This window comes from Notolabrus celidotus, chromosome 22 (genome assembly GCF_009762535.1).
Source record: "Notolabrus celidotus isolate fNotCel1 chromosome 22, fNotCel1.pri, whole genome shotgun sequence".
In the NCBI taxonomy this organism is placed as follows: Eukaryota; Metazoa; Chordata; class Actinopteri; order Labriformes; family Labridae; genus Notolabrus; species Notolabrus celidotus.
The window spans coordinates 28,827,986-28,841,124 of record NC_048293.1 but is presented as its reverse complement, the minus strand read 5'-3'; the positions used below and the strand labels follow the sequence as shown (position 1 = coordinate 28,841,124).

The window sequence follows — 13,139 nt, the reverse complement described above, 5'->3', positions numbered from 1 at the left end:
TGATGTGTGTGTGTGTGTGTGTGTGTGTGTGTGTGTGTGTGTTTGTGTGTGTGAACTTTGAAGCCATTGGATTTACAGCATGAGCAACTCTGCTCACCTGACAGCAGGTGCAGGGGTCAAAGTTCATACACACACACACACACACACACACACACACACACACACTCAGCAGGTAAAGTATCAGAGTTTGCTGTTTGTGTGAAAGCTGCGTTCACTTCCTGCAGGAAATATCAGCGTCACATCAGTTACAATAAGGAGCTTCATTAGTAATGTGAGGAAAGTTTTGTTACTGTGGAATATTCAGTACCTGTGGGAGTTTAATGTGGACTGTATGTCAGAACTAAAACTGGACAAAGTGACGTTAGAAGTTTATTTAGAAGCATCAAGTGCAAGAGAGAATATTTAGAAGAAAGGGAGGAACTAGAGAGGAGAGAGGGGTGAGAACACTGATCACACTCACTGTGAATATTTGTGATGAGAAGAAAGAAAGAAAGAAAGAAAGAAAGAAAGAAAGAAAGAAAGAAAGAGTATAGAGGAAGAAAAACAATGGAATAAAAGAAGGAAATAAGGAAAAAGGAAAGAGAGAAAGATAAATGAAAGAAAAATGTAAAAAAAGAAACAAGAAAAAAAAAGAATGAAATAAAGAAAAAAGATAAATCTAAAAAAAGGAAAAAAGAAAGAATAAAAGAGTGAAAGAAAGAAAAAAGGAAAAGAAAGAAAGGAAAATCTAAAAAAATAAATAATAAAAAATGAAAGAAAGAAAAAAAAGGAAGAAAAAAAGAACAAATAAAAGAATGAAAGAAATAAAAAAGAAAGGGAAAAAAAGAATATTGAATAAAAGAATGAAATAAGGAAAAAAGAAAGAGAGAAAGAAAGAATAAAGAAAATTTGAAAAAAGAAGAAGAATGAAATATTTCCTGATTTAATGAGTAAGTTTTAGAGTCTGCAGCGTTCCCTCAGGTTGGATCATTCTAATAAAACATGTCAGGTCAGAGAGACGATGTTAAATAATGAATTCAATATTTATTTTCACAGGAAGGATATATACGAGTGAAAACAAAGCTGCAGGAGAGGAAGGAGGAAACCGTTCAAGAAACAATCAAAACACAGAGAAGTGTGCGTGTGTGCGCGCGCGTGTGTGTGTGCGTGCGTGTGTGTGTGTGTGTGTGTGTGTGTGTGTGTTTCCTGTCAGCAGTGTAATGACACATGTCCATCCTCTGTCCTGCCAGCACCACCTGACTGCAGCTCTGAGGAGAACAGGATGTTATGTAACAAATTCACTGGAGGCCGTTTTCACTGGAACTACTTTCTGCAGCAGAAAGTAGTTCCTGTTTTTATTTTTAAAGAGAGTCGTGTTTGTGAAGCGTGACTTTTTTAACACGTTTAAGTTCCCCCACTCTCTCTCCTGGTTTCCTGTCCTATCCACCGTCCTCCCCTCTATTAATAAAGGTGATAATCAAATCCCCCTCATCTCTACTGAACAGGTAGGAGACACCTGGACAAACAAAACATCCAGAAGCTTCTGTACAGAAAGAAAGGGGCGTGGCCGAACAGCTCATCAAGTTAAATGGGCGTGGCTTCAGCGGTTCGTTAGATTTGACATCTGATGTTTTTCAGGAAGTTATTGCAACATGAACACACAAGGTCCAAACTGCCTCAAACTTCACATTTAAGATTATCATCCCTTCCTGAAAACATCTTTATGCCATCGCTGCACATTTGTCAAAGTCCAACCAGCTTACAAGAGGCGAGAAGCTTTGGTGGACATGATTCAGGAGGATGAAAAAGGATCTAAACCTCGGTGCATCCATGCATTGCACCTGTATCTTCACCCCAGCAGCAGAGATGCATGAAGAAGGAACATGTTTGAAAGAAGACAAGACTTCCTATCCTCTGTGTGTCACATTGTTTAGAAACCAACATATAAATGGTAAAAGGTAAATGGACTTGTACTTATATAGCGCTTTTCTAGTCTTTCTGACCACTCAGCGCTTTTACACTACTCGTCACATTCACCCATTCATACTCATTCACTCACTGATGGTAGAGGCTGCTACAGTAAGGGACCATCAGTGTAAGCTAATCTCATTTGTTCACATTCACACACCTCTGAACAACAGAGGGAGCAATTTGGGGTTCAGTGTCTTGCTCAAGACCAGCCGCCCCACTCTGGTGTTTCAGGGCCTCCCTTAGTGACTGCTGTTATTCATCTTTACTCTGTCATTAAAAGTTAGTGAGGGATATTCGATATGGATCCTCCTTCCTCAGATTCTCCTCCTCTCCTCTCGATCCTCTTCCCTCTAGAGCTCTAGGATGCTGCGTGACATCCAAAGCTCCTCCTGCTTTGACCGAGGACAGAGAGAATATTCATCCAGCGCTCTGGGATGCAGAGGAAGTATGAACATGTAGAGCACACTCTGTATATTGAATAAACTTTATTAGTCTCCACCTCTGATGACAGGACAGAAAAAAGAGTAACAGCCTGATGAGCGGTAACACGTCGAAACAGGAATATAAAATACATCAAATCAAAAAATAAAAACTTTAACATTCAGATAAAGATAAATGTAGATTTCATTAAACTTTCATTGAATGTACAGACTGACTGAGAGGAGCCTTTTTACACAGGACATGTTAAAAGCTTAGATTTCCCACCCTGCCCAGGTTCCTCAACCTAACGCACGATTATAAATGAATTCATGATCGTTAAGTCACACATAAAGACGACTTTAATTACAGGATGAAATACAGACACTTTGAGCAGGAGAGCTTCTGTTGGATTTTTAGATCTGCAGTTTTAAAGGCACTGAGCAGAAAGCCGCCCAGCTGCTGAGTCCTCGAGCACAAGAACTGTCCCGTCATAGGAACAGAGGGCGTCAAAAACACGACCGACGGAGGAGCATTAAACCGAAAAAAGGCACTACAGTGAACGTCTTAAAGCGAACTCAACCTTAAAGAAACTCCTCGACTTTAAAGAGCTGAAATGAAACAGGCACTGACGGAGGAGACGTGCAAACGAAGCTGAATATCTTCAGAAGCTAATGTTAGCGTTAGCATCTTTGGTGATGAAATGAAAGTTATGTCATTAAAGCTGTGAGTGCATGAGTTAGAATTATTTTAAAGACTCATAAAAAAAGAAAATAAAGGGGAAAATTAAAAAATATGAAGAAAAACAGAACAGCTGGTTTCATGCTAGCTCCTGCAGCAAGCTAACAGCTAACGTCTTAACGTCTGAAAATGTGTTGAAGAAATAAAAACTGAAGCAGTGAATTTTTCACTGGATAATAAAAAGATGAACACTCTTCAAACTGAGTCTCTTTAGGTCTTAAAGGGTCCTAAACTATTATAATGTTCAGATAAATCCTCTCACTCTGACATGTTCTCCTTTGAGTCGGTTTCAAGCTCCATGAATAAAAAAACAAAGAAGCTTCCATAGAGGAAAGTGTGCAGTCAGCAGCAGAGAGGTCAGAGGTCAGCGGCTCTCCTCCTCTCTGCTGCTGTTTACAATGTGAGGAAACCGAAGCCAGCGGACTGACCGTCCTTTAAAACACCTTTCAGGACGTCGCCCATCCCAGAGGACGCGTTAACACAGAGCGAGCGGTCATTTCCACCGTCATCTCCTCCTGACTGTTCAAACAGGACAGACTCTGACCTCTGACCTCTGACCTCTCACTGCTCCGCCTCCTGAGCGTTTAAAGCTACGTCTGCAGATGATCTAACTTCTTCCTTATCTGGAGATTAAGACGGATGTGTTTGTGTTGTTCTAACCTGAGCATGAACACCTGTTACCTCAGAGAACACCTCAGGAGAAATATTCAAATATCTTAAAGGAAAAAGAAGATTTTCCTTTTTTAAAATAAACAGAATGAAAGCTGTGTTTTTGTGTCTTTTGACATCTTTAAAAATGAATATAATAAAATAAAATATTGGCTTTATGAAAGTAAATAAAGACACTTTCTGTACATACTTAGACATGTGGATGATTTGAAGGGTAATTCTTGTATTTTTTAACATTTGCTCTATTTGATTCATTTAAATATCTCATAGTGTAAGTACAAAGAGTCTCAAACTGCTCCAGTAGACTCTTTAATTCAAAGGACCCAGGAGTTGTTGGTCTACCTACCACTGCATGGATCAGTTCTTTATTCTATCTTTAACTTGAACTTATCAGAATAAAGTTACTAACCATAGATCTTTCTGGGAGTCCCTGAGCTCCCTTGTCCCGTAGGTTCCTCTTCATCATTGCAACAGACATCCTACTTGTCTCTCTCTCTCTCTTCATCTCCCTCTATCCCTCTCTCCAACATGGTCTCAGCAGATGTGTGTTTAACATGAGTCTGGTCCTGCTGGAGGTTTCTGCCTGTTTAAGGAAGTCTGTCTAACATGAGTCTGGTCCTGCTGGAGGTCTCTGCCTGTTAAAGGAAGTCTGTCTAACATGTGTTTGGTCCTGCTGGAGGGGTTCTGCCTGTTAAAGGAAGTCTGTCTAACATGAGTCTGGTCCTGCTGGAGGGGTTCTGCCTGTTAAAGGAAGTCTTTCTAACATGAGTCTGGTCCTGCTGGAGGGTTTCTGCCTGTTAAAGGAAGTCTGTCTAACATGAGTCTGGTCCTGCTGGAGGTTTCTGCTTGTTAAAGGAAGTCTGTCTAACATGAGTCTGGTCCTGCTGGAGGTTTCTGCCTGTTAAAGGAAGTCTGTCTAACATGAGTCTGGTCCTGCTGGAGGTTTCTGCCTGTTTAAGGAAGTCTGTCTAACGTGAGTCTGGTCCTGCTGGAGGTCTCTGCCTGTTAAAGGAAGTCTGTCTAACATGAGTCTGGTCCTGCTGGAGGTTTCTGCCTGTTTAAGGAAGTCTGTCTAACATTAGTCTGGTCCTGCTGGAGGGTTCTGCCTGTTTAAGGAAGTCTGTCTAACATGAGTCTGGTCCTGCTGGAGGTCTCTGCCTGTTAAAGGAAGTCTGTCTAACATGAGTCTGGTCCTGCTGGAGGGTTTGTGCCTGTTTAAGGAAGTCTTTCTAACATGAGTCTGGTCCTGCTGGAGGGTTTCTGCCTGTTTAAGGAAGTCTGTCTAACATGAGTCTGGTCCTGCTGGAGGGTTTGTGCCTGTTTAAGGAAGTCTGTCTAACATGAGTCTGGTCCTGCTGGAGGTTTCTGCCTGTTTAAGGAAGTCTGTCTAACATGAGTCTGGTCCTGCTGGAGGTTTCTGCCTGTTTAAGGAAGTCTGTCTAACATGAGTCTGGTCCTGCTGGAGGTTTCTGCCTGTTTAAGGAAGTCTGTCTAACATGAGTTTGGTCCTGCTGGAGGTTTCTGCCTGTTTAAGGAAGTCTGTCTAACATGAGTCTGGTCCTGCTGGAGGTTTCTGCCTGTTTAAGGAAGTCTGTCTAACATGAGTCTGGTCCTGCTGGAGGTTTCTGCCTGTTAAAGGAAGTCTGTCTAACATGAGTTTGGTCCTGCTGGAGGGGTTCTGCCTGTTAAAGGAAGTCTTTCTAACATGAGACTGGTCCTGCTGGAGGGTTTCTGCCTGTTAAAGGAAGTCTGTCTAACATGAGTCTGGTCCTGCTGGAGGGTTTGTGCCTGTTTAAGGAAGTCTGTCTAACATGAGTCTGGTCCTGCTGGAGGTTTCTGCTTGTTAAAGGAAGTCTGTCTAACATGAGTCTGGTCCTGCTGGAGGTTTCTGCCTGTTAAAGGAAGTTTGTCCTTGCCACTGTAACTTGCTAAATGCTGCAAAGTGCTCTGCTCATGGTGGATTAAGATGAGATCAGACTGAGTCCTGTCTGGAAGATGGGACTGGATCTGATCCTGGTCTTGATGTTGGGTCTTTGTTGATGATAGAACATAGATGAGAGGTTCAGACCTGCTCTGTTTGGAGTCTCATGAGAATGTTTGTTGTGATTTGGTGCTTTTAAATAAAGATTGATTGAATATAAGTGAGCGATGGTAGCAGAGGTAGAGCAACAACAATCTGAGGGACAAAAGCAAGCGTCATACAGCGAGTCAGCATCGTAAGGCTTTCAGTTTCTATCTGCAGTGTTCACATGTCCTCATTAATAATCAGAGACACAGGATTAGAGACATTAAGGCAGGAAGCTGGTTAAATATCAACATGTCTTATCTGACACGCCGTCCTCTCTCAGGATCAAGGCAGTGAAAGGAGAAGCTGAATGGTCTTCTTCTTCTTCTTTGGTGATTTGAGCTCAGCTGCGTTAGGTAAAATAAAGGTGTATATAAAAATAAAAGCGTAGTTTCTTCCCTTCAGTCAGCTCGCTCTACATCCTGCTGTCCTGATGCGTAGACGAGTGGAGTGAGCGATGGTTGGAGATCAGTGACGGCGAGCTCCTCTTGTAGTTCGACGTCCTGCAGCTGATTGGTTCTCGTGTTAGTCTGAACGCCTGCAGCAGAAAGCTCAGGCGGTCTGTGCAGCGCCCCCCCTCCCCCCCAGCGGGCGCTCTAGTCCTCGCTGTGGTTGTACAGGGTCTCGGCGGTGGGGTCTTTGCGGTGGGCCGGGGGGACCAGGTGCTCGGGGAGCTCGGTGGGGAGCTCGTACCCCTCCAGTTTGATCTTGATGAGGTGCTGCGCGAGCGCGAACTCCTCGTCGTCCAGCATGCCGTCTTTGTCGCAGTCCGCCAGCTTCCAGATCTTCCCGAGGACGGTGTTGGGGAGCCGCGAGTTCATCATCTCCTTCTTGGCGTTGACGCCGGTGATCTTCCCGTTGACGGGCATCAGCATGTAGAAGATCTCGTCGTAGCGGTGTTTCTCGCGGCTGACGATCCAGTCCTCGGCGTCGGCCCCGGCGCTGATTCCCTCGCCGTAGCCCCGACCGAAGGGCCCGTCCTGGGAGCCCTCGAAGGCGCCGCCGGACACCATCGCCGGGGGCGCCTTGGACTCCTCCTCTCTGATCATCGTCATCAGGACGGCGATCTTTGTGGCCAACATCTTATCCACCGACTCGATCAGCTTCATCTTCAGAGACGGGAACTTGCTGAAGTCGTAGTGCTGCAGCATGTCCTGCAGGGGGAGACACGGAGACCGTTACAGAGACATGCACGGGGTATGATGACATCATTTTAAGACTTACTGAGACTTTAATGAAACCAGAACCAGGTCTGAGGTGAGTCTGAAAAACTGAGTCCCTTAGGGGAATTTTGGATGGATTGTAAACGTGTGATGTTGAATTTGTCTTCACTCAGAGACAGAGGCATGAAGAAGAAGGAGGAGGACTGACTCTAACAAAGTTCACCCACATCATCATGATCAATATTCATTTACCTCCCTGGACCTGAAGGACGAACTAAAACAACAAAAATACAACAAGAAACAAAAACACCATCAGTCTCAGCTCAGTCTGTCTCAGTCTGTCTCAGTCTGTCTCAGTCTGTCTCAGTCTGTCTCAGTCTGTCTCAGTCTCAGCTCAGTCTGTCTCAGTCTGTCTCAGTCTGTCTCAGTCTGTCTCAGTCTGTCTCAGTCTGTCTCAGTCTCAGCTCAGTCTGTCTCAGTCTGTCTCAGTCTGTCTCAGTCTGTCTCAGTCTGTCTCAGTCGTTTCATCCTCGATCCAAACACAACAAAGGTTCTGGACGACTTCATTCCAAAGCTCAGATATTCCTCCAGGATCTCCAGGATCCAAAGAGAGCGAGCTGAAGAGTTCTTTGTTTCTGAAACTGTCAGCTGGTTTCAATCAGAGCTTCAAATGTTGCTCTCTGCTGCACACCAACGCTATAGTTAGAGCTGGATCAGGCTTGGACCAGGTCTTAGTTATGCTGCTATGGGCTTAGACTGACACACTGGGATCCTGTCTTTCCCTCTCTCTCCACTCTCTGCCCCATTAAAGTTACTAACCATAGACCTTTCTGGAGTCCCTGAGCTCCCTTGTCTCGTAGGTTCCTCTGGTGCTCTGCTGTAGATTCCTTTTTTGGGGTCTGTTATTCATCCTTTCTTTCTTTCTTTCTTTCTTTCTTTCTTTCATTCTTTCTTTCTTTCTTTCTTTCTTTCTTTCTTCCTTTCTTTCTTTCTTTATTCCTTTCTTTCTCTCTTTGTTCTTTCCATGTTTCTTCATCCTTCATGTCTCTTTTTCTCATCCCGTCCTTTCCTTCCATAATTCCTTCACCATTTATTCTCCTCTTTTCCTTTCTTCTGGTCTCCCTCTCTTTTCTCTTTTCTTAGACCTTTCTGGAGTCCCTGAGCTCCCTTGTCTCGTAGACGTCCTCCTGCTGTGGACGTACCAGACTCCAGCAGCAACAGCTTCTACTACTCGTCTCATCACTATCACCGCTCCCTATCTCTCTCTCTTCACCTCCCTCTATCCCTCTCTCCAACACGGTCTCAGCAGATGTGTGTCTAACATGAGTCTCATGGTGGATTAAGGTGGGGTCAGACTGAGTCTGATCCTGTCTTGGTGTTGGGTCTCTGTTCATAGTTTGACATAGAGTGGTCTAGACCTGCTCTGTTTGTAAAAGCGTCTTGAGATAACATCTGTTGTGATTTGGCGCGATACAAATAAAGATTGATTGATTCCTTCAATAAATCCAAAGTAGTGTTGACAGTTTGTCCTTGTTGTAGTTCCCATGTGTGACCAACAGGAGGCGACAAAAACCAAAGACCAGCACCCTAAACTGATCTTAATGTTCATTAATGAACCTGATTGGCTGAGACGTGAGTGATCATGTGATCAGATCTGAGTCGACCCTCTCTCTGCAGCTGGACTCAGTGTCTCCTGTGACCTCTGACCTCTGAACAGGAACACTATGTGTGTGTGTGTGTGAGTCCTCAGAGTGAAGATCTCACCGGGGAACACAAAAATCTCAAACATCCTCCTCTCGTCAAAACTCCAATAAATACTGGCGTAGCTGGGGAACACACTCACACACACACACACACACACACACACACACACACACACACACACACACACACACACACACACACACGCACACACACACCTGCAGAGCCTCATCTCTGCAGGCCTCTCAGAGCAGCTGCAGCATGTTTTGGGTCGTGACAGAGTTCAGTCACCTTTTTGAAAAACTCTCTGACATCAGTGAACCTTCAGAGATGTGTTTACTGTCGTCTTTAATCACAGCTTGTTCTCAGACGCCGCTTCACGAGGACAAACGTGACGCAGGTCGGCGTGATTTCATGTTCTAACGTCTCAATCATGGGAGACAGTGATGATGTCAGTGCGTGCGTCCGTACCTGCATCTTGGTGACGTTGGGGAAGTCTCCCGGGCTGATGTGGTGCTCTCTCTGCAGGGTGGTGTAGATCTCCGGCAGCCGGATGATCAGCTCCTCCTTCTTCTTCTCCCGGCCGAACAGAGACGGCATCTCCTTCTTCAGGTGGCTGATGATGTAAGCGTGCACCTGCAGGGGATGGACAACAAGGTTTACACTGGAGGCATGGAAACACACCTCAAGAGTCAAGTTAAATACATCAGCAACGAGAGTTCACCTTCTTTACTACAGCACTGATTAAAGGTCACACACACACACACACACACACACACACACACACACATACACACACACACACACACACACACACTCTCTGAGCCCCCCTGCAGTCAGACCTCGGCTGAGCGGCGTTCAACAACATCAGTGTTTACGTAACGTTTCCTCGATGGCGACTGAAACAGGAAACCCTCTGAGCACACCGACCGCTCACAGAGACGGAGGACAAACAGGGAGAGGACAGACCAGTGTTTATGTTCTCAGGATCTCTGCCTGTTAGAACATCACAGATAAATATGTTCCTGTCAGTCAGACTCATATCTTCATCATCATCATCATCATCATCATCATCATCATCATCATCATCAACAGAGATGTCATCAGTTATTTAAGATCATTTTAACTACCTTTAGAAGATGGCTTTGTTACTATCTGTCTCTCTGTCTTTGTCTCTGTCTTTGTCTCTGCCTGTGTCTCTCTCTGTCTGTCTGTCTGTCTGTCTGTCTGTCTGTCTGTCTGTCTGTCTGTCTGTCTGTCTGTCTGTCTTTCTGTCTGTCGTTCTTACTTATGTCCTTCTTGTGTCCCTGTTTTTGATCTGTGTCTCTGTCTCTTTGTCCATCCCTGTTTTCTCGTCCACCCGTCTGTCTGTCTCTCAGTCTCTCCGTCTGTCTCCAACATGTCCTGTATGTCTCACCCTCCCCTTGTCTGTCTGTCTGTCTGTCCATCTGTCTCCTGTGCTTTCAAGACGTTGTCTTCATATTCTTGTCTTTCTGTCTCCGTCTGTCTCTATACTTGGTTGTCCCTCTGTCTTACTATCTTTCTATCTTTCTGTCCCCCTGTCTCTCTCTGTCGTTTCTTTCTTTCCTTCCTTCTCTATAAATCAAATAAACTTAAACTCTTTCAGTCTCTCTCTCTCTGTGTCTTTGTCTCCTTGTGTCTGGTCCTGTTTGAGTTTTTCTGTCTCGTGGAGGATCAGTGTTGTCTCTCTGTATATAACAGAACTAAATCTGAACCTTGTCTTTAAGCTGTCCTCAGTTTGAGTTTGAGCCGGCGTTATAAAAACAGAACGTATGATGGATGATACGTCTGAGTGTTCTTTGTTTTTATTAAAACACGTTAAAGTCAAACGAGACTGAGCGGCGCCGGGTCAGGGGATGAACTACACCTCAGCAGAGGGATGAAGATGAAGATGAAGAGGAGGAGGAGGAGGAGGAGGAGGAGGAGGAGGAGGAGGAGGAGGAGGAGGAGGAGGAGGGAGGTATGCAGGAGGGCAGAGAGACGTCAATCCTTCATACACACCCAACACATTACGGGAGGTGGAAGGAAGGAAGGGAGGAAGGGGGCACAAAGGAGGGAGTGAGGTCAGTGTATTTCTGAGTCCATTAGAGTCATTCATCAGCGCTGAGGAAGAGGAGGAGGAGGAGGAGAAGAACCTCTGTAACAGATGGGGGGTCGTTCAGCTCAAACTTACAGAAATCATTCACATTAATAATCAATAATCAGAGTTTCAAAGTGTGTTTCTGTCAAACTATCCAGGATTAAACTGAGAAGCTGAGACTTTAGAGGTCACTAAAGGTCGCTCAGCTAGGAATGCTGGGTAATACCACATGACCAGGTGTGTGTGTGTGTGTGTGTGTGTGTGTGTGTGTGTGTGTGTGTGTGTGTGTGTGTGAGAGAGAGAGAGAGAGAGAGAGAGAGAGTTGGCAGATTCCTGTCCACTCCAGTAAACATAAGTCTGCCATCATGAGCATTAAACCTCTGCTGATCAATAACTGTCACTTTAATGATCTGATCGTCTTTATCTCTCACTTATCGGCACATACAGATCCTGTTTTCAGATTACTCTACATCTTTGGTGCTGACCTCACTCAGGGAAAATCTGGTAAAAACATCTTCATGATGATATCTGATGAGGAAAGTTTTAACAACTTCACAGGGAAGTGAAGAAATCTGCTTAAACAGCTGAAAACCTAAGTTTTAATCAGATTAACATGAGATTTATTCAGCCTGCAGCAGGGAAACAGGCTGAGAAGGATGCAAACGTTGGAATGGAATGGAACACATCAAAGAGAATAGAATGGAACACATCAAAGAGAGTAGAATGGAACACATCAAAGAGAGTAGAATGGAACACATCAAAGAGAGTAGAATGGAACAGATCAAAGAGAGTAGAATGGAACAGATCAAAGAGAATAGAATGGAACACATCAAAGAGAGTAGAATGGAACACATCAAAGAGAGTAGAATGGAACACATCAAAGAGAGTAGAATGGAACAGATCAAAGAGAGTAGAATGGAACAGATCAAAGAGAGTAGAATGGAACACATCAAAGAGAATAGAATGGAACACATCAAAGAGAGTAGAATGGAACACATCAAAGAGAGTAGAATGGAATGCTTCCGATTGATTTAAGCCAAAGAACAACAGAATGGGATTCTCAACAAGAAAAGCGACACTAAGAACAACCTGATCACACATCATATCAAATCACACAGAAAGTAGTCCGTCTCATTCCCCCTCTGCCTGTTGACACTGTGGTAAAAACATTAGTGTTGGTCTCAGGCTGGTCTACAGAGTGAGGAAGTCATGACAGTTATAATTCTACTCAAGATGTTTCAACCTATTCATCATTTAAACCCAGAAATATACCAAAATAAAGCCCAGATTTAGGAACATTGGTGTTCCTCTCTGCGAGGTGAGGTAAACTGAAAACAAGCATCAGTCTGGTGTTTGTGTGAAACATGAAGGAGTCAGGAAGTCGTCCTCCTCAGGAAACAAACAACACTGCCCTGTAAACTTCAAACACACTAGTGACCTCCAGCCTGATGGAGAACCTCCAGCTTTCACACAAGCCTCACAGGAAGTTCCCCTCCTTCAAGGTTCCTGCTGCTCAGTGATGCTCAGGATCTAAAAAAGGATCCACTTCATCGTTAAATTTAGTCTCACTTCTGCTTTCTGGTTCTCAGGAAACAAAACTTCACTGTGAATGTACACTGTCCCTTTCAAAATAAAACTCCAGCAGCTCATTTTCATTTCACTTAAATGTGGAAGTGTTGAGTGTCTTCAACAACGAGACCCTCCCTGAGCTGTGGGCTGGGAGCGCCTGATCCAGATTTAATGATGCTAATAGTTTCCATTGACTCCAAGTCTTAATGCTAAGCTAGGCTAAAGGCATCCAGAACTCATAGATGAAACTGATCCGTCTGAAACACTCTTTCAAAATGTTTCTCTTAAATTTCCTGACTCTTCACGCCCGGAGAAACACAACCAAACATCCCAGAATATTCCCAGAATTCCAGAGAGGTTAAAACCACGAGGTCATGCGCTCAACTCCAAACATAACGTGTCATTTCCTGTCTCACCTTGGCGAGCCGCGCTCTCTTGATGAGGTCGTTGAGTTTACGGAGCGCCGCGTTCCTCGGGAGACTCTGGATGTCCCTGAAGAGGTCCTGAGACTCCGCCTCAAACAGACGCCTGAGGAGAGCCAATCACAGAGTGAGTGAAGCACGGACGCCGTCCTGACCGGTTGAGGAATGTGAGTAACACTCACCTGTTCTCCGTGTTCTGCAGAGGTTTGGCCCAGAACGATCCCAGGTAGACCCTCACCACCTCTGGAGTGTTGATCACCTTCCCCAGTGACCACATGAGGGCGCCGTACACCCTCATCAGCTGCTGCGTGTCCACCTGAGAGCACAGGTGACAGAGAGGA

The 13,139-nt window shown here is 44.7% G+C and overlaps 1 protein-coding gene across 1 annotated transcript in view; it reads right to left on the bottom strand.

Annotated features, from left to right (window-relative positions):
* Positions 1-5,814: 5,814 nt before the first annotated feature.
* The window catches only part of ehd4 (EH-domain containing 4), a 29,677-nt gene continuing 22,352 nt past the window's right edge, over positions 5,815-13,139 (bottom strand). The window contains exons 5-8 of the mRNA XM_034675924.1: positions 12,981-13,114; positions 12,793-12,904; positions 9,178-9,342; positions 5,815-6,996 (exon numbers count right to left, since the gene is read on the bottom strand). Coding sequence (XP_034531815.1) covers positions 6,439-6,996; positions 9,178-9,342; positions 12,793-12,904; positions 12,981-13,114 — 969 coding nt within the window. The 3' untranslated portion in view covers positions 5,815-6,438. The remainder of the gene's footprint in view (positions 6,997-9,177; positions 9,343-12,792; positions 12,905-12,980; positions 13,115-13,139) is intronic.